Below are 21,151 nucleotides of genomic sequence, written 5' to 3' on the forward strand. Positions count from 1 at the left end.
CCTTGGAGTTCAAGGTTTCTTTAACAGATTGGAGAACTGGGTTAACAAAATGAATTTCAATAGGGACAAATGTAAGGTTCTGCACTTAGGAAGGAAGTACAAACTTCACAAATATAAGCTGAAGGATACCTGGCTTACTAGGATCTAGCCATCTTAGTGGAACTTGAGCTTCACTTGAGTTAACAGTGTGATACAGTTTTTGGTGTGTGTGTTTAAACCAAATTCTTTATTGGTTTAATTAAATCTGCCTGTAAGCTCCCTTGTTGCTCCCTAGTACAGAAAGGCAGGGAACCTACGTTTCCTTAAACAGATTGACAAAAAATGGAACACAGCAAAACACTTTGATGTCCAACTCTCATTGCAGTGTTGTACCAAAATACTATCAGCAAATTCTGGCCTTGGTGTTTGCAGTCAAGGAAATCAACAAGAATTCCAATCTATTACCTAATGTCACATTAGGATTCCACATCTTTGATAGTTACTTCAGTGAAAGGATGACCTACTGGGCCACTTTGGAGCTGCTCTCTACACACTATAGATTTGTACCCAACTACCAGTGTGACAAACAGAAAAATCTGATGGCCGTCATTGGGGGACTTGACTTTGAGATTTCTCTCGACATGGCAGCCATCTTAGGTGTCTACAAGATTCCCCAGGTAAGAGTCAAACATGGTGACTTCCCCTCATTCTTCTTTCCTCTGTCCTGTTGATAAAAGTTTTCCATTCCATAATAGCCCCCTTGACAATTTTAGATTGTATTCAATAAAAGCTTTCATTCGCCTTCATCCGTTTCCCAGCCTTTGCATGTTCTTCAGAGGGTATGAATGGAACATTTTGCAGATACACTTATACATACCTAGTCTATGTATGCGAACAGCTTGGTCTGCCGGCCTCAGGTAGACTCCAACCAGGATGAATTACGGAGGCTGCTCATCAGTCGCTTCTACATTACCTTAATTAATCTGACCTGGACAATTTGGGGCTGTCACTGCTGCTGTTAACAGCTCACTGGTTATCTACCTAGTGAAATCAGAGACACAGAGAGAGCTTTTATATTCTTTTACTTTAATTCACAGGAAGACATAAAAGTACACTCTTGAGCTGCCACCAAACCAGCCATTGCTTCCTAGAAATCAGCCCCCTCCTGCTGCCTATGGAGGCTGCTAAGAACAATTATCTTTTGGGTTCTGCAGAGCATGTCTGGTCGTTCTGGAAGGAGGAAGCTCTGACAAACTCTGCTGAGAGAGAATGTCACTTGGCTCCTGTACTGTTTCTAAGAAATCTGACTCTTGTCTTTGTTCATTGCTACCTTGCTCTGGATCTTCATCACCTATTATTTCCCAGGTCCTTTTTCCTTCTTGGGTGTGACCCGTCTCAAACCACCACACCATACTCTCCCCCCTTCCTTCTCTCTGGAAGGTTCTGGGGGTGCTGCTCTCCACCACTCCTCCTCATCTGCCCATTTCCTGATGGGCTTACTGAGACAGTGGGTCCAAAGCACAATTGTTTCATCATTGCTATCCACACATAATCGATGTTTCTACTGCATTAATGGGAAATAACTGTCTGTTTCCTTCTAGCTCACTTATGGCTCCTTTGCCTTAGAGGATGCTGGTCAAAGCCAATCCACTTCCTTCTACCGGATGGTGCCCAATGAAGCCCATCAGTACACTGGGATTGTTGAGTTACTTCTCCACTTTGGATGGACGTGGGTTGGGTTGTTCGCATTGGATAGTGAGAGTGGAGAGAATTTTATGGAAATCCTGCAAACTCTGTTTTTCCAGAGAGGCATTTGCTTGGCATTTTCAGAGAGAACTACAAAAGGCTCATATTTTGAAGAGTATTATGACATGATTCCCCAGTTGCTCCAAGCCTATCATGATATTGCAGAAAGCAAAGCCAGTGCTGTCGTTGTCTATGGAGAAGCCAAGTCCTTCTGTTTTTTGCAACTATGGCTAGCGGCAGGGGGTGCAGAAAACATGACATCTATGGGGAAGGTATGGATTATGAGTGCTCATCTGGATTTCTCAGCAGTGGGCTTTCAAATGAGCCAGGGTATGCAACCATTTCATGGCTCCATATGCTTCACAGTGCACTCAAATGTGGTGCAAGGATTCAAGACCCTTCTTCGCTCCCTCAATCCTTTCATGGCAGGTGAAGATGGTTTTCTTCAGCAGTTCTGGCTCCAGACATTCTATTGTTTCTTTTCAAAATCCAGTACTGAGTTCAGTGAACCCTGCACTGGACAGGAGAAACTGGACAGCCTCCCCTCATCTGGCTTTGAGATGAGCATGACTGGCCACAGCTACAGCATCTACAATGCTGTCTATGTTGTGGCACATGCTCTACATGATGCCATGTACAGATCCAGGGCAAAAGACAGAGGAATTGTGAGAAGATGGAGACCGCAGCTTCAGAAATTGCAGCCTTGGCAGGTAATGGTTCTTTTGTTGTTGTTGTTGTATATATTTTAATTATTATATCATTTTATATTGTTGATAAAACAAAGACAAACTGTCAGGGAACTGCCATCGGCTCAGGGACAAGAGGGGAAAAGCCGAATGGATTACAGAGAGCCCCCAAAGATTGTGGGAAGCAGCACTTCCTCAGCGGAGTAAGGTAGCCACACCTCTAGTGGAGAGGAGATGCAGGGCTCGGAGGAGGCGAGGCCGTGCCAGGACACCTTGCCTGGGCAAAGCGGGGAGGAGAGAGGTCTCCCGTTACCCACGCCTTCCTTGCACAGTAGGCTTCCATGCAGAGTGGGGAGGCGCAGACTGGGCGTCAAGAAACTACTCTGCTGGGGAAGGTTTAAGGACCGCCCACTCTCAGATTCTGCCGGTGAATGAGCAAGACACAGAATAGAGGCGCTCCGCTTTCCAAAGGTTTTTATCACCGATAAGAAAGCTTTAAAACAGACTATTGCAGCATATTGCCTGATTGCTCTCGAGCCACCAACCTATACCTCTAACAAGAACATTTTTGACGACAGGCAAAAATTGAAAGAGGAATAACCAAACTGTAAAATAGGCAGGTAGGATGTGTAGTTGCACGTTGAAGCTGCTGAAGAAAGCATATAGTGTTTTGCTAGAATGGGAAACAAAAGATGAGGAGCTCAAATCGGTCATGATCAAATGGGCACAAGATAGAGGACATAATATACAGTTTGAGGACTGGGGAAAATTGTGGAAAGTAAAGTTGAAATTTACAGATTGTTCTCTTTTGAAAGAAAATTATATGAAAATAATGTATAGATGGTATATTACACCAGGACAGATAGCAAAAATGTATAAAACCGGGTCAAACATATGTTGGAAATGTAAAGAAAAAGAAGGGACTTTTTATCATAAGTGGTGCGAATGTAGAGAAGTTTTAAAAAAATGGGAAATGATATACAATGAATTGAAAAAAAAATGTTTAAAATGGCATTTGTAAAAAAACACCCCAGAAGCATTTTTGTTAGGGATTGTAGGACAAAACCTGCCAAGAAAAACAAAGAATTTATTTATGTATGCTACAATAGTGGCAAGAGTCTTGATAGCACAAGGATGGAAGAATGAGGAAATCCCAATGAAAGAAAAGGCAAGAAAAATTGATGAGCTATGCAGAGTTGGCTAAATGCGACTTTAAGGAAGGATGGGAACTTTTTACAAATTATCTAAAAAGATAACAAAATGAACTGGACCCCTTGGCAGGTTTTGAATAAACATACACAAATTTATTGGTTGATAACATGATAGATCTATAAGGCAAGGATATGTATAATTTTATAACATGCAGAGAATAATATGTGTAGAGAAATCAGAGAGAGGAGGTGAGGGAAGTCCCTGGTTGGGGTGGGGGAGGGATGGAAGGGGGTGGGAAAAAGGGGAAAAAATAATGTATGTGATTATATGGTTTGATAATTTATGTTGAAATTGCTTAATAAAAATATTTTAAAAAAGAATGTGTAGTTGCACATGAGTTAAATACTTTAAAGTCCAAATTAAGTCCAATTTTATCAGATCACTAAGCATAGTTCCAGATTTGCCAGGGTGTTTTGAAAATGTTGGTGCTGCTGTACAGTATATGCTATTTATATTGTGTTGCCTGCTCTACACGATGCCATGTATGTGAGGAGAATCAGAACTTACAGGGTTAAACAGTTCTGTGTGACGTCTCACATTCTGAGGCGTGGTTTGGTTCACATACGGGAATCTTTCTTTGTGTGTGAGTTTCCTTTCGTTTTTGGCTGAGAGGCGAGAAGAATGTCTGCTCTCTCGCCGGGACTGATTTATGATGTTTTTCTTCACATTAAAGGCTGTTAGAGATTAGCAAGAAGCCTGTGTTCAGTCTGATTTATTATCCACACACAAGGCAACACTTTCTACCACTGCTAAGAACTCTGCTAAGAGCTAAGAGCTCAAGTTTTTCCTATCAGCACAAGCGTCCATTGGCACAGGGGAAGTGTGCCGGGCGCCATCTTATCTCACAATGTACAGATTCAGGGTAAAAGACAGGAATGGTGAAAGGTGGGAGGTGGTTGCACAGTGGTACCTCTGTTACGAATGCTTTTGGTTACGAATGCTTTAGGTTACGAACTCCGCTAATCCAGAAGTAGCTGCTCCTGCTTGTGAACTTTGCCCCAGGATGCGAATGGAAATTGTGCACCTCTGGCGGCCCCATTAGTGAAAGGATAAGAATGGGATAAGAATGGATTCAGCTTAAGAACGGACCTCCAGAATGAATGAAGTTCGTAACCAGAGGTACCACAGTAAGCTTGCTCTGAGCCAGCCACATAGATAAGGAAGGATGGGAACATCTGCTGGTCTTTGCATTGCCACAGCCCTAGAAGAGTAGGAAGGGCTGTGTTGGATAAGATGGGACAATCTCACCTTTGAACCATCCCAGGAAGATACCAGTGTTTTGGACTTGGTCAGGAAACCGTCCTGTCAGGTTGCCAGCTGTCAGAGATTCCAGCAGCAGTGGGACACGTTGGGCCTTATCAGGAAGCTGTGTGGGACAGCTCTTTTTCAGAAGCCGAAGAGGCGAATTGCTGAGCTTTACGTGGCAAGTTACCTCCCCCAATGAAATGAAGACACGGACACAATGATATAAGGTTAATGGGCGTGAATGGCCACAACTTTATTGATTACGGAAATTGAAGGTATTGGCCTTAGGCATTGGCTCCTATCAACTACCCGGCATGGTGACCGGGAAGGGTTGAACACAAACCGCGGGAGTCCTGTTGAAGTACGCCAACTAGGATCCCACGGGTGTCACCGCTCAGGGGCGTGCCGGGGGCCCTACCTCACAAGGCTTCGGACAAGGCCACGCCCCCTGGAGTCCTCTACCGGACTACCCCTTCACATTGGGGGAAGGTGATGGCGCATCCTTCCCCCCTCCATTTGTCTAACCATTGCCCCATGCCAATGCCTAACCGCCAATGCCGAGAAAGTTGTGACGATTGCTACGAGGAAGGCGAAAAAACCAAAAGGCAGGAAATTGCGCCAACTTGGAAAAATTCCTACCAGGCCCCTTGCGGCGACCAACCAGAGTCCATAGCAAGGCCAAGTCTAGCTAATCTAAGGGTGGGTGGGATGGGAAAACCACTCTTCAGCTGGGCGAGGGGAAAAAGAGGGCGGTCCCCGGGCGTGCCTGGCCCTAAATAGCCCGGGCCACGCCTCCCCCACCCGCCAATTGGCGGGCTGGGTGGCAGACACGCCCGGGGATTCCCCCAAGTCTCGCGGGGGCAAGGGAAGCCCCCGCGGATGTGGGAGGATCCTGCCCGCAACACCCTCTCCGCTGCAAGGGCGGAAAGGGCTTTGTTCTGTAAATCATAGCTACTTTACTTATCTTGGATGTTATTCTACAAATTATATATGTTATTTAGCTGTTATGTTCTATATTATTAGCTTTATAAAAAGGTAAAGGACCCCTGACAGTTAAGTCCAGTCGCGAACGACTCTGGGGTTGCGGCGCTCATCTCACTTTACTGGCCGAGGGAGCTGATGTTTGTCTGCAGACAGTTTTTCCAGGTCATGTGGCCAGCATGACTAAGTCACATCTGGCGAAACCAGAGCAGCGCACAGAAACGCCGTTTAGCTTCCTTCCCTATTTATCTTCTTGCACTTTGACGTGCTTTCGAACATCTAGGTTAGCAGGAGCAGGGACCGAGCAATGGGAGCTCACCCTGTTGCGGGGATTTGAACCACCGACCTTCTGATCAGCAAGTCCTAGGCTCTGTGGTTTAGACTACAGCGCCACTCGCGTCCCATATTAGCTTTATACATCATATTAATTATTAGATTCAGTTACCAAATAATAAAAGGATCCTTCTTATATCCAGTAGCTTGTCTGCCCTTCCATTCACTGACATCCAAGGAACCCTGTGGTTTCTTGGTGCTTTCCATGGCTGGGTGACCACTAGGTGCAAGACAGGTGCAGACATGGCCATTATTGCTATTATATTTTATGAAATTCTACACACCGCAGTTTAGAGGCAATTGTAATCTAAAAAACAATGCATAAAATTAATTTGAGTTTTAAACAATTGTCCTTTTGGTTCCATTTCAATGCAGCTCCACCCATTACTTAGGAGCATCTCGTTTAACAACAGTGCGGGAGAAGAAGTGTCTTTCAATGAGAATCAGGAATTAGAAACTGGATTCGATATTACCAACTTGGTCACTTTCCCAAATAACTCCTTCATCAGAATGAAGGTTGGATGGATGAATTTGGATGCTCCCCCAGGAAAAGAGTTTTCCATCAATGAAGACAAAATGGTGTGGCACAGGAGTTTTCAACTGGTGGGGAATATTTCAGCAAATTGCAACCTAGAAGTATCCTAAACTAATGTCATTGTGGCATAGTTGGGGTTTGGATCCTGTATACTTTTGCACTTACTTCTTACGCAGGCTTGCACAAATGTAGTGAAGCTGTCAACTAGATTGGGACATTATCTTTTGTTCCAGTGCTAAAGAGAATTATTTAAAATTTTGGAGATGAGCTGAGTGGTATCTAAGTCTAACCTGCAGAAAACCTCTTTAGAAAGCAGGCAAGGGGAGACTTCAGGAGAAAACACTTGGCTGGTTAGGGATAATAATGTTAAAACATGAATGGATCAGAAATTGTACAGCTTCTTCCTTAAATTACACTTAGTCATCCAAAACTGTTCCTTTTAACTGCAGGTTAAAACTCTGGTAAGTTTGCAAAAATGTATTTTTCCAAGCAATTTGGTCATTAAGGTTACTATTCATATCTAATCTCTCCCTTTCAAAAAATATTCTTCTTGAAATGGCCATAACTCCAACTGGGATATAAGGACATATCTAGTCACATTAGTAACAGATGCCATTATGGCTCTTAGTCTGCAGTAAAATGCATTTGCATTCGAAATATTCTTACTATTCAGTGTGCCATTTCTCCAATTCACTCAATTGCTCATAGCCCAGAAAATGGAATTCAGCTTTTCCAAAAGCCAATCATTTTCTGTGCACCTAACTGCTTTCATACTTAATTCAAATTGGCAGGTGCCACCCCCCTCCCTTTGCAACAAAAAATGCCCTCCTGGTTCCAGCAGAAAGAAGAAGGAGGGGGAGAAATTCTGCTGCTATGACTGTGCCCAGTGTCCCGAAGGCAAGATTTCATTTCAGAATGGTATGAGGCACTATATACATGTCGTGTTGTTTTGCTCTCAGCTGTGCAGTTCCTCGCCACAATCAGCCAGTGATCAGGTTTGCAAGGGGACACAGCACTTGGAAACAGACCCAACCATCAACTAATCACCAGGGCTTGCAAAGTGCAATTTTACCTGCCCTACTCCTAACATCCTAGGTGTGATTTGTCCTAAAAAGCATGATGGGCAAGAGGTTCCCTGGCACTAGATTGCCTGGAGAGCGATGGGGGCGGGGGAGTGGAGATTTGTTCTGCCAATGTACCTGTAGAGCACAGGCCTCCCACTGCCCTGCCCTGCCCCCGCATCATCCAGCTAAGCAGCAGAGAAGGGAGCTCCAGGACACTGCCTTCCCATGCAGCTCACTCCTGAGGAACAACTCTAGTACACCCAGGCTGTGTATATATTATAAAAATAGAATAAATTGTGATGATATGCACTGTCCAGACTCTTTATGTTCAAAACAGTTTGACTTTCATAATCATATAACTGAGAAGAACATATCTACAATCTCATACTTATTTCACTTTGTTCCTTATAGTGGGTAAAGGTTTCTCCGTATTAACATCTTGGGATCCTCTTTTCAGCAGTCTCTCTCTCTCTCTCTCTCTCTCTCTCTCTCACACACACACACACACACACACACACACAGGTAAAAAAAACGACAGTTACTCGAATAGCAGTCACAACAGAATGGAATGCCTCTCTCATGTGATTCACAGTCAGCCAATCAAACGAGAGAGCTACTGCTAAAGGAAAACACACAAACAACAATTCAACATAAGCAAACATTCCCATTTCAGGAAATTAAACCCTTATCCTTAATAGATGAGTCCCTTACTGCCTGTAGTATGAGTAGCTCTCATATACAGACCCCTCACCTGCGATATCCCCCTTAGACAGACATGTCTCAGGAGGCCCTGACCCAGCTCACTGGATCCCTCCTTGGTATTTTCAGCTAGCAACTCCTCAAACCTCTTCCACCTTTCATCCTGATCCAACCACCCCTCCAGGACATGTTCTCAGTACTCATGAAAGTAAGACGTAGCTATACTCTGCTGTCAGGAGGGGGCTACAGAGCACCAACCTCCCACACCAACCACTCCTGTGTCTGGTTAGGGACTCCTCTCATACATCCAAGCTGAGGTACTGCACAAATAAAGGTAAAGGTAAAGGGACCCCTGACCATTAGGTCCAGTCGTGGCCAACTCTGGGGTTGTGGCGCACATCTCACTTTACTGGCCGAAGGAGCCGGCGTACAGTTTCCGGGTCATGTGGCCAGCATGACTAAGACGCTTCTGGTGAACCAGAGCAGTGCACGGAAACGCCGTTTAGCTTCCCACCAGAGTGGTACCTGTTTATCTACTTGCACTTTGATGTGCTTTTGAACTGCTAGGTTGGCAGGAGCAGGGACTGAGCAACAGGAGCTCACCCCGTTGCGGGGATTCGAACTGCTGACCTTCTGATTGGCAAGTCCTAGGCTCTGTGGTTTAACCCACAGCCCACGTCCCACTGTACAAGTAGCTGCCCTCAAATACACTTGACTAACATTCATTTCTTTGTTTCCCCCCAGACATGAATGACTGTGTCCGATGCTCAGAAGGTCACTATCCAAACAAAGACCAAACACAATGTATTCCAAAGACAATAAGCTTCTTGATGTTTGAAGAACCTTTGGGGATGAGCTTAGCTTTCCTCTCTGCCTTTTTCTCACTGCTCACAATATTGGTCCTAGTCATTTTCATTACACATCAGAACACACCACTCGTCAGGGCCAACAACCGGAATCTGACTTACATGCTCCTCACCTCTCTTCTGCTCTGCTTTCTCTGCCCCTTCATCTTCATCAGCCCCCCGAGCACAGTGACTTGCCTTCTTCGACAAGTGACTTTTGGTATCATTTTCACAGTGACTGTTTCTTGTGTGTTGGCCAAAACCATCACTGTGGTTCTGGCCTTTGGGGCCACCAAACCAGGATCCAGAATGAGGAAATGGGTGGGGAAAAGACTGGCAAGCACCACTGTGCTTTCTTGTTCCCTTATCCAAATTGGTGTTTGTGCTGTGTGGTTGGGAACATCTCCACCTTTCCCCAATTCTGACTCGCACTCTGTGATGGACAAAATAATCCTAGACTGTAATGAAGGGTCGGTTGTCATGTTTTACTGTGTCCTGGGCTACATGGGCTTCCTTGCCTTTGTCAGTTTTGTTGTAGCATTTTTAGCCCGGAAACTGCCTGACAGCTTTAATGAGGCCAAATTTATCACCTTTAGCATGTTGTTGTTTTGTAGTGTTTGGGTCTCTTTTGTTCCAGTGTACCTGAGCACTAAGGGGAAATACATGGTGGCTGTGGAGATCTTCTCCATCTTGGCCTCCAGTGCTGGCTTATTAGGTTTCATCTTTTCCCCCAAATGCTACATCATTGTGGTGCGGCCTGATCTAAATGACAAACAGCAGTTAATAAGGAGGAAACAGTAGTATATCCCACTGCCAGTCTTTTCTTTCAGACTATAGTTAATATTCATATGCTCTCCATCATACAGTTATTTTGTATTAATTGCTTTGTACCATTTTTTGTTGTCAGCAGTGTCCTCTTTGATATATTAGACCATTAAAGCCTAGGAATTATCCATGTGCTGAAACTACAGATTTGCACTGCTACAGGTGCCACATAGTACCCATTCATTTCATAGTAGATCCGCCCCTGTATAAACCTTCCTATTTTCAAACTGAACTTGCCTTCCCCTAGTTTGTTTTAGTGTAATAGTTAGTAAGCTAAAAAAGGGAGGTTCATGCAGGAAGGTTTAGAGGACAGATAATGCATATTCTATGGTCAGGTGAAGCATTCCTTCTCTGAAAAAAGACAGGCTCACTGTTCTTTTCTTATTCTTTGAAGTTTACTTTGTGTGCCCTTTGTGTGTCGTCTCAGGAATTGACAGAGATGGCTTTTCATGAAACATCACAAAACATGTTTTTCTCCATTCTTCTGATCTTCCCAGCAATAACAGCACCTAGTTATTATCTCATTGGTAATTATCACACTTGTCATCACTGAATCTCTTTTGGATAAGGTCCTCATAGCTTTTGAGAGAATACTAGTCAAAGACTAGTATTAAAGGATCCCTTCCTGCTATTTCAAACAATGGGGAGGGCAGAGGAAGAGGCAGTATTTCCACTTTTCACTTGGAGAGTTGTAAGACAGTCTTTTAATCTGTGGATTGGTGGGATGACATGGCATTTGTGTGAGGGGAAAAGATTCTAGTGAGGTTGGTTCTGAAGCTAACAGGCATGTTCTCGATGGAAGTAAAGGTGTGTGACTAGAAGGAACATTGGCCTCAGTATGCTGCTGATTATTGTGTCCATCCTCTCCTTTCTGCCATGTGTGATGTGCAAACATAACCAACGTTGCACCACCAATCATTCGCTCAGCATTCCACATGAATTCTATCAGCCTGGTGACTTTATAATTGGTGGACTTGCTTCTCATATCTTTGGCTCTTTTGCTAAAGAAGACTTCAGAGAAATCCTTATCACCCATCAAGTCCGTACTTTCTTGTAAGTAGTAATGAAGTACATCAAGGAATCATTTGATTCTGATTCCCCATTCCTAATATTGCTTACTCAGAAATAAGCCCCCATGATTTCAGTGGGATTACCCCCTGCCCCCACAGAGGTAGGAATAAGAGTTAGGTGCTAAACTGAGGAGTTAGCTTAGAGAAGGGAAATGGTGATCTGAAACTGCTAGGAAGATGAGATATCTTGGACTTGCTGATCAGTTCTGATGCCCCATTTCGTCCCTCCCCTTCACAATTCTCTTCCAGGCAGTGCTTCATTAGAGGAGCAAAGGTTTAGTCTTACTTGGAAATCTGAGCTTCCGATGTGGAAGCCCTTCTTGAAATGAGGGGCTTCTGAATTCACTGACGAGCCAAAGAAGTAAGAGAAACAGAGTCCCCAAACAGGTGCAAACACCAGAGTCACTTTCAGATGACTTGTTTATTTAGCATTCATTCATATTAGACACTGCTGGTTTTTAATGAGCATTCATTCTGATTTGTTTGTGTGGAGCTTCAATGATGTGTGAAGCTTGCATTGTCCCACACTTCGCACTGAATTTCCTCATAGGTGTTAGAATCACAACCCAAAACATCGGCAACCTGGAAGCACCCTTGGAGAAGTAACCAACACCCAACTGTTGAAAGCTTCCAGTACCCATCACCAGGCAGGAAGGGAGATATAGGGGATGGGGGAGGTGACAGGATACTCCCCAAAGTGCAAGTGGTAAGATAGCTCTCTGGCTTCACTTTGAGTTCTTGAGAGAGGCTTGCTTTGACCCCAGAGTGTGTTATGGTGAGGGATGGGGAGAGAAATAGAAATTCCACCTGTTTCCATGCTCTCCACAGCTACATCCTGATTTCAGAGGTAAGGGTGCATGTTGGAGGTAAAGTGAGATGCCCTTCTCTGGTCTTAACATGAAAGCAATCCTGAGAAGAGTTTTGGGTGAGGAATCTAACAAATGTAAACAAATTATGCATAGCTCTGATGAGGTAAAGAGTGGCGGCCAATTCAGTAGATGCTCTTGTAAGAGAAGCCACACTTCACAATAGGAATAGGTTACCAAGGGGTAGGATGTTAGAGAAAAGGTGTGAACCCTTCCCTGGTCTAAATATTTAACCAAGCCTGAGAAGAGTTTCTGGTGAGGAATCTTAAAAGCTCATCTTGCCTTTGAAGTAGGGTTTTTAGAGCACCATTTGTTCTCCTCTAAGCCGGGCTATGACAAACACACATGACACCCCAAGTTGAAAATATGTCAAGTTGAAAATGTTTCACGGATCTAGAAATGTTGATTACTATCCTACCTCTCTCTCGTCATTTTCAAATGGATCTGAACCAACAAATGAGTTCTCTGCTAAGATTGATACAAAGCTCTTAAGGAGTAAAGGGGGGGGGCATCCTAAGCAGCAGATAGTATTGGAGGAGCAGCAACATTCTAGCCTCGGAGCAATTTTCCAATGGCTTGCATATCTCTCAGTTATACATCATAAAATTATCTATTGCAGTATTATGCCTAAGAACTATCAGCATATTCTGGCTTTGGTGTTTGCGGTCAAGGAGATCAATGAGAACCCCACGATCTTGCCTAATATCACCTTGGGATTCCACATCTATGACAGTTACACCAATAATAGGATGACCTATCGGGCCATTCTGGACCTTATTTCCATGCATCCCAGATATGTACCCAACTACAGGTGTGGCATTGAAAAAAATCTGATGGCTGTCATTGGGGGACTTGACTTTGGAACATCCCTCTACATGGCAACCATACTGGGTGTCTACAAGATTCCCCAGGTAAAATACTGATTTGGGCACTTCGCAGCTCACTTATTATTATGTTTCTTAACCAGTGTTCGGAGTTTCCGTGCGCTGCTCTGGTTTGCCAGAAGCCGCTTAGTCCTGCTGGCCACATGACCCGGAAGCTGTATGCTGGCTCCCTCGGCCAATAAAGCGAGATGAGCGCCGCAACCCCAGAGTTGGTCATGACTGGACCTAATGGTCAGGGGTCCCTTTACCCTTGACCTTTAACCAGTGTTCACCCAGTGTTCGCCATAGCTCAGTGCAGGCACCTCTCAGTTGGCCACCATTGCCATTCTATGAGAACAAGAGAGAAGTTCAAGTGGGCTCCAGCACCTCTTTTTCTAGAAAAATAGCACTGGGTTTTAAAAACGTAATTTGATGGTAAGTCACTTTAGGAGGTTTTCTATATTTAAAGGATTTAGATATAAAAAAATATAAATAGCTAAAATAATTTTTTTTCTAAGTTCGCCTTGTATCTGAAAGAAAACATGATTGGTGCCTGGTGAGCAATAAATGGGTTGCTGTGACCATAAGGTTGTCTCTGATGTCACCTTTTACACCTTCCATGAGGAGGAAAGAGAGAATAGTCTCCGCCAGGGCCGTCCCTACCATTGTACCAAGTGAACAACCATATCAGGCCGTTCTGATAGGGGTCACATATCAGTGGTGGTTGAGACAAGACACATGACTCTAGTTCTGTAGGCTGCAGTTCAGCCATGGAAACATCAGATGTTTCCAAACCAACCTCTCTCTATCCAGGCAAGCAAGAGGCAGTATTACTGTTCAGAGACACATACTGTACTAGCCAAGTACATGAACTGGAGGAGTGTGTGGCACAGGATGAGTGAGACATGTGTCCTGGGGGCAAGCTCTGTAGAGTATCCCGGGGCAACATAAGGCCCTGGATGTGAGGTTACGCATCCTTCTACAATCCAGTGTCTATGACTTTTTCTTGGATGTTGGAGCTATGTATGCAACACAGCCTCTCCTGGCTCCTATCTTGGGAAATGCAGTTTTCTATCCCACTCTTTTTGACAGAACAGACACCGCATATGAGTTCCTTCTACTACATCCATGAACCAATTTATATTTCTTTATTTCCTTTCAGCTCAGTTATGGCTCCTTTGCTCCACAGAACACGGATCAAAGCCGAGCCACTCCCTTCTACCGGATGGTGCCCAGCGATGACCATCAGTACACTGGGATCGTTGAGTTACTTGTCCACTTTTCATGGACATGGGTAGGATTACTTGTGGCCAATAATGAGAGTGGAGAGAAGTGTCTGCAGACGCTGCAACCTCTGCTTTCCAGTAAACATATTTGCTTAGCCTTCTTAGAGAGAACTTCCCAAGCTAGTTATGAGTATCATAACATTCATTTACTGTATCTCCAAGTGAATCAAGTGATTGTGAAGAGCAAAGCCAGTGCTGTTATTTTATGCGGGATTTCTGCATCCATACTTGTCTTGCAAGAAATGTTAGCACAATGGGAAGGGGGAAATGTGGCTGGGACACCTATGAGGAAAGTGTGGATTCTGACTGCTCAGCTTGATTTCATAGGAATCACTTATCCAACAAGATGGGATATGCAAATCTTCCAAGGTTCCATCTCCTTTACAGTTCATTCAAACAAGGTGCAAAGATTCAGAGCCTTTCTTCAGCTCCTAAACCCCTTTGAGGAAAATGGAGATGGTTTTCTCAAGCAGTTCTGGACCCTGGTTTTTCACTGTTTATTTCCAAACTCCAACATGGAGGAGAAGCCCAATGGAAGCTGCACTGGAGAGGAGAAGCTGGAGGAGCTCCCTTCATCTGATTTTGAGATGAGCATGACTGGCCACAGCTACAGTGTCTATAATGCTGTCTATGCCATGGCACATGCTTTACATAACACATTGTTGCACAGGTACAAGCAGAGGGCAGCAATGGAAGGAGAGATGCAGGAGCTTCCGAAGCTGCAAGCTTGGCAGGTACTGGTTACCATTTGACATGGGCAGGATCATGATGTCCAGGGGTATGTGCAACAGTGCCCTGAAAATTAGTATAGATAACCATACAGCATTTCTCTCATTCAACTTCAATCTCTTCTGTTATTATTATTTCCTTCCTTCTGTGCAATTACCACTCAAGTGTGGCTCCTGTTCATTTTCCCTATAGAGAATTTGAGAAATAAATTTGATGGTTTTTCCAAGAGGCAATATATTGGAACTGATTGTAAGTCAGGCTTCCTCAACCTCGGCCCTCCAGACGTTTTTGGCCTACAACTCCCATGATCCCTAGCTAGCAGGACCAGTGGTCAGGGATCACAATTCACACAGAATTTTTGTTTAAGGTGTTTGGCATAATTTTGGCAACAACTTTATTAAAATACATAAATGTGGGTGGTTGCTTAGGCATTGGTTACGACTATCTGTTCCCGCCCAGGGGCAGAACTGACTTCCAGTTTCCAGTGAAAGCCAGTAAGGGTAAACAAAGAGAACAACAACTACCAGACTTTTAGAAGACATCTGAAGGCAGCCCTGTTTAGGGAGGCTTTTAATGTTTGATGTATCACAGTATTTTAATACTCTTTTGGAAGCCGCCCAGATGGGCGCGGTATAAATAATAAATTATTATTATTATTATTATTATTATTATTATTATTATTATCATCATCATCATCATCAATATTGGGGAGAAAATGGAGCTGGGCACCATACCCTCACCTTTCCCCGCATGCTCCCAGGGCCTTGCGTAACCCAAGCCCCATGCCAGGGATTCGGACGAAAGCATGGTAAGACCCTGGATTCCTTTAAAGGAAATCCCTTGCAGCAGCAGCAGCATTGGAGGGGCAGGCACAGCCAACCCTTACCCCTCCACCAACCAATTTTTAACCAATGCCTAACCACAACTTACAAGTTGTGACGATTTGCTATGCTGTAGGCAAAAACCAAATGGCACCAGCCAATCAGCCAAATGGACAAAATTCCTACCAGGCCCCTGCCCCAAAAGCAGACAACCCCATGACAGGAATAGCAAGGTCAAACACAAGAGCCCTAAGTAAGGGAGGGTGGGCGGGTGATCCGGTGCATGCAGCGAAAGAGAACGCTCAATGCTGCGTGCCCTGTATATAAAACCTTTGATCCATCCCACAACTTGGCAACATCAAAATTTCCCCAGTAACCCAAACAGCCCATTCACCCCCAATGGCCATCTAAACGATCTCGCCCAGCAACAGAGGGCTGGCCTGTCAGACCCCACGGCAACACGTGCTCTCCATGAAGGAGAACGTGCTTTGCCAATCTTTTATCGTTTACATGGGAATTAAATACTAGTTCCTATTTACAGAGTTATGTGGAAGAGAGCTTGGGTTGTTTGACCCTTTAAGTAGTTCTCTTTCCCCTCCTATAAAAACTATGCAATGGACTCTCTTTTACATTTTAAACAGAGAATAAGTTTTATTCAGTGTACTTGCACGGCTTAGATTAAATATACCAAACAGGCAGGTGTTCCTTATGTTACCAATACATCTGACATAGATTTGAACCTAAGACAAAAACTGCTACAGACTGACTAACTCTGAGACCGGAAGCAGCATAACAGAACATAACTGCTGCTCTGTTAAGACTGTTCATAACTGCCATAATTGTACCAACTGAAATAAGTGCCTCCCGCAAAGGACATCACAGAGTTCTCTAGCCCTTGTGAGCATTAAGCCTTTCCTTAGCATTTTGGATGCTTTCATCTCACAGTTTAGGGGCTGGGGGAGTGAGGTCCTCCATTGCTCTTTCCCTTTTACAAGCTCCCATCCCCTTACGCTGCTATTGGGGGCCTTTAAGGCACTTATTGGTTAACGGAAAAGTCCTACCAAGCCAGCAATTCTGGTGGCTTCTCCAATTGCTTTGTGGTTCTCCCGACCAGGGAGAGGGGAGGAAGGGGAGAGTTGTAGCCACCAGTGTTTCTTGTAGTGAAGTGGGCAACAATGAATTCAGTGCCTTTGATGATGAATTTGTTGTGCAAGACGGTCCAGAGTGGAATGGCAAGATGTTACTGAGACTTTTTGGGGCTACTGCATCTGTAATCAAAAGCTTCCACCCTGTGGCTTCAGCCCTTGTAATTGTTTCTTGTTCAGCAGGGAACTATGTGCTTTAGCTTATTTAAAAGGTGTATAAACCACCCTTCAAAATATTTAAAGCTCTAGTCTGAACTTTAAAATCCCTGTCATTTACAGGCAGACGATCTGCCCCAAACTGAGTTCAGTAAGGAGTGACATTCGGGCTTTAATTCAGTGCTCCTTTGTTTCCCTTTCAATGCAGCTTCACCCCTTTCTTAGGAGTGTCTCATTTAACAACAGTGCTGGAGAAAAAGTATCTTTTGGTGAAAACAGGGAATTAGAAACGGGATTTGATATTACGAACTTGGTCACTTTCCCAAATAACTCCTATGTGAGAATCAAGGTTGGGAGGATAGATCTGGAGGCTCCCCCAGGAAAGCAATTTTCCATTCATGAGGACAAAATGGTGTGGCATAAGAGTTTTCTCCAGGTGAGGAATGACAGCAATGTCCATGAGATGTGTGTAAACAAAATATTATTGCATTGCAGATCATGAGTCTAGAGTGTTCCTATCAAAGTGTGGTACATATCTTGAAGCACATGTGGAACATGGAATCCTTATTTTGCTTTTTTATTTTTTTATTTTAATAGAAAGTTAGGACCTGTTACATGTTTGGGTTCAGCATTGTTTTGATCAAATCATAATGAGAAATTTGCATGTTTTCTAGGTCTTCATACTACACCCCTGATTGCTCCTTGTCTTTGGCAGGAAGATATGAAGAAAGCTTTTAAAAGGATTCAGCTGGCACCTCTTTTCAGTTTGGAAATGTGATAATAACACATTGTTCCAAATCCCAGAGAGGCTTCTAAGCATGTTCAGATATGTGTGTTAGACTGCTCCTTACACCCCCCTACTCAGCACAGGAAGATCCGAGGGGGAACAAGTACACCAAGGAGATCTCTGGACATTGGGTGCAGGGCTGGTGAATATTCACCCACCCCTCAATTTGAGGAGGCTCAAAAGAAAGCCATTTTAAGCACCTCCCCACCCCCCAGTTGTGGATAGTGGTATTTTTCTCCCTGACTTGGTTCTAAGGAGATAATTTGCACCTCTTAGTCAATACTAAATTCCCACTGTGCATACAAACTGAGAATGCTTGGAATGTCATGCGTTCCTAATTGTAGCTGAGATAATGGGAGGCAAAGATCCTATACTGCTATATGTGCTAAACTGTTCCCATGCTTATTCCAATGGAAAGGTTCCACCCCATTCTGTGTGTAGCCCAAGTTGCCCTCCTGGATCCAGAAAGAAAAAGAAGGAGGGGGAGAAATTCTGCTGCTATGATTGTGCTCCATGTCCCCAAGGAAGGATTGCTTCCCAGAAGGGTAAGAGACACAACTTTCCCCCCTCCCCCCCTCACATACAGTGGCCAGGCCATCCCGATCCAAATATGTCCACGGTTGACATACCAGATGAAGATGGTAAGAGGCACCAGTAGCTACACATGCTAGTTGGCTTGGGGTTCAAACACATTACACTGTATCTGGTTTGTTGGGAAATATCTAAGATATTTCCAATTTCATCCTAAGAGGTCCATATTGGAGGAATTTGTAGTTGCTCTTTAAGACATGATGAGTCTGCATCTAATCTTTTCTTTTTTACCTCAGACATGAATGACTGTATTGGATGCTCAGAAGATCACTACCCAAACAAGGACCAGACACAATGCATTCCAAAGACAATCAGCTTCCTGACTTTTGGAGAACCACTCGGGATGTCCATAGCATTTCTCTCTCTCCTTTTCTTTCTGCTCACACTTTTGGTCCTAGTAATCTTTGCTAAGCATCAAGACACACCCCTCGTCAGGGCCAACAATCGAGATCTGACCTACACTCTCCTCACGTCTCTTCTCCTTTGCTTTCTCTGCCCCTTCATCTTCCTCAGCCGACCAGACAGAGTGACCTGCCTTGTCCGACAAATGGCTTTTGGTGTGGTTTTCACAGTGACTGTTTCTTGTGTGTTGGCCAAAACCATTACCGTTGTTCTGGCATTCATGGCCACCAAACCAGGATCCAGAATGAGGAAATGGGTGGGGAAAAGACTGGCAAGCGCCATTGTCTTGACTTGTACTATTATCCAAGCTGGTATTTGCACTGTGTGGCTGGGAACCTCTCCCCCATTCCCCCATTTTGACAAGCACTCTGTGATGGGAGAAATTATTCTGGAATGTAATGAAGGGTCAGCTGCCATGTTTTACTGTGTCCTGGGCTACATGGGCCTCCTGGCCACTGTCAGTTTTGTTGTAGCATTTTTAGCCAGGAAACTGCCTGACAGCTTTAATGAGGCCAAATTCATCACCTTCAGCATGTTGTTGTTTTGTAGTGTTTGGATCTCCTTTGTTCCGGTCTACCTGAGCTCCAAGGGAAAACACATGGTGGCTGTGGAGATCTTCTCCATTTTGGCCTCCAGTGCTGGCTTAATGGGTTCCATCTTTGCTCCCAAATGCTACATTATTATGCTGAGGCCTGACCAGAACACCAGAGGGCAATTAATCAGAAACTGAATGAGAGTGAAAAATAATAATTTCACAGGTGTGGCATTTAAAACCAGCCAATCAACCTGTTTGTGTTTCCTTTTTGGTGGTGTTCCAGGACTGTTGCTTAATGGATGATACTTCACAAATGGTACCAGAACATCCATTTCCTATCACAGAACACCTCAGGTTGTAGTCTTACAATTACTTGGGAATCATCTCCATTGAAATTAATGAAATTCACTATGTGTATATAGGATTACAGTTTCAATAAAATATTCTAGTATGCAAAGGAAGCAATCACATACAAAAGAAGATGGTGTAAAGCAAGTCCAGCATAAGATATATGTCAGGGAACTGACATCGGACCCAGAGGCGGAGGGAAGGCTCCCAAGTGATGCTGGAGAGGGACCCAGCAGGGAGAGAGGCAGCTCATCATCAGCTGGGGAAGGTAATCAGCACAACACCAGGGATAAAGGGGGGCAGATGGGGGAATCGGCGAGGGGGCTCCAGGACTCCTCGCCAGACACCAGCGGGGAGAGCACGGGTCCTCCGCTACCCACGCCCTCCCTGCGCAGAAGACTTCCGTGCAGGGAGAGTAGGAGGAGACTTGGCGTCAAACAGCTTTTATGTTGGAAAGGTTTAAGAAACGCCCACTGACGGATTCTGCCAGTGACTGAGGCAGCCACGAAATGAAGGGCTGTCCAGATAGAAAGGTTTAACAAGGCAACACAGCCAGGAGTGGCGGCAACTTACGCACGAGCAACCCCTATATTCATTACAATATACAAGTGTAAACTACTCCAGATGCAAGCCCAATTCAGCAGCAGCACTATTGTGGCCTGAGGAGGCCTAACTTGGCAAAAGAGAACAAACCTCTAAAGTATTGTGGGAGTTATAACATCCTATTTGACAGCTTAACTTACTCCGCTTTGCCAAGTTACATGATGAAACGGACAGGACATTTATTTACTTATTTAGCCTATCTCCTTTTCACAGTGTTGGGAAAAAGCACCAAGGCAAAAGCCAGCTCCAGATGGCTGGAATGCAAAACAGGATGCTGTTGTTTTGCACTGTACTGTTGGAGAAAAGGTGGAGCCTATTCTCTGTACTGAGCACCAGATGTTAGCTCAGTGTGTCATGTGACCTGTGCTGGAAGTACAGGGGTGGAGTTAGAGTCTCTTCTGATGGAGTCTGAAGGGAACAGACGCATTTCTATGTACTGATGAGTGACAGGAATAAACATGTAAAAAGGACTCCTGTCTGTCTCATTTCCCCTTCCTGGGGACAGTGCAGGGAGGGAGAGAAGAAGAGAGAAGCAGAGGGTGTGTTCTCCACGTCTGATTGATGAGGAGAATTGCCGGAGTTATGACCTAGCCTGCCGGGAGACGCAGCGGAGAGGTCATCAAGTATCCAGCTTAATTGCCTGGGGGAGGCCAGTTACCTCTGACTGTAAGCTGAGATACTAACATATGGCAGCCTTCGGATGGTTGCGATTCATCGGACATCTGCATGAGAGGCTGGTGGAATGTCCTCCTCTGCTCCAAGGGAGAAAGCAAGCGTCTGAGAGAAGCCAGAGGCTCAA

The 21,151-nt window shown here is 44.5% G+C and overlaps 2 protein-coding genes across 4 annotated transcripts; both read left to right on the forward strand.

Annotated features, from left to right (window-relative positions):
- The first annotated feature begins 286 nt into the window (after positions 1-286).
- On the forward strand, positions 287-10,140 carry LOC309517602 (vomeronasal type-2 receptor 26-like). Its single transcript, XM_082196834.1, has 4 exons — positions 287-656; positions 1,581-2,435; positions 7,509-7,635; positions 9,225-10,140. The coding sequence occupies exons 1-4, from the start codon at positions 345-347 to the stop codon at positions 10,124-10,126; spliced, it is 2,196 nt and encodes a 731-aa protein (XP_082052960.1). The 5' UTR covers positions 287-344; the 3' UTR covers positions 10,127-10,140.
- A 417-nt stretch (positions 10,141-10,557) lies between these two features.
- On the forward strand, positions 10,558-19,907 carry LOC309517600 (vomeronasal type-2 receptor 26-like). 3 transcript variants are annotated; one of them, XM_082196830.1, is made up of 7 exons: positions 10,558-10,677; positions 11,078-11,203; positions 12,706-12,997; positions 14,112-14,969; positions 17,295-17,522; positions 18,292-18,418; positions 18,701-19,907. In XM_082196830.1, exons 3-7 carry the CDS (start codon positions 12,710-12,712, stop codon positions 19,594-19,596), a joined length of 2,397 nt encoding a protein of 798 aa, XP_082052956.1. In that variant the 5' UTR covers positions 10,558-10,677; positions 11,078-11,203; positions 12,706-12,709; the 3' UTR covers positions 19,597-19,907. The 3 variants fall into 3 exon arrangements, with proteins under 3 accessions (XP_082052956.1, XP_082052958.1, XP_082052957.1); XM_082196832.1 differs by lacking the exons at positions 10,558-10,677; positions 11,078-11,203; positions 12,706-12,997 and adding an exon at positions 11,697-11,926; XM_082196831.1 differs by lacking the exons at positions 10,558-10,677; positions 11,078-11,203 and having other exon boundaries at positions 12,691-12,997.
- The last annotated feature ends 1,244 nt before the right edge of the window (positions 19,908-21,151 follow it).

Source organism: Podarcis vaucheri (assembly GCF_965113315.1).
Source record: "Podarcis vaucheri genome assembly, chromosome: 13".
NCBI classification, from domain to species: Eukaryota; Metazoa; Chordata; class Lepidosauria; order Squamata; family Lacertidae; genus Podarcis; species Podarcis vaucheri.

What these genes read in the sequence shown, in the direction of transcription:
- LOC309517602 (XM_082196834.1), top strand. Translation starts at nt 345, where the DNA reads ATGTCCAACTCTCATTGCAGTGTTGTACCAAAATACTATCAGCAAATT. An exon ending in AGAAATTGCAGCCTTGGCAG is followed by an intron (nt 2,436 to 7,508) that starts GTAATGGTTCTT and finishes TCAAATTGGCAG; the next exon opens with GTGCCACCCCCCTCCCTTTG. An exon ending in CAAGATTTCATTTCAGAATG is followed by an intron (nt 7,636 to 9,224) that starts GTATGAGGCACT and finishes GTTTCCCCCCAG; the next exon opens with ACATGAATGACTGTGTCCGA.
- LOC309517600 (XM_082196830.1), top strand. Translation starts at nt 12,710, where the DNA reads ATGCCTAAGAACTATCAGCATATTCTGGCTTTGGTGTTTGCGGTCAAG. An exon ending in GTGTCTACAAGATTCCCCAG is followed by an intron (nt 12,998 to 14,111) that starts GTAAAATACTGA and finishes ATTTCCTTTCAG; the next exon opens with CTCAGTTATGGCTCCTTTGC. An exon ending in GGCATAAGAGTTTTCTCCAG is followed by an intron (nt 17,523 to 18,291) that starts GTGAGGAATGAC and finishes TCCAATGGAAAG; the next exon opens with GTTCCACCCCATTCTGTGTG.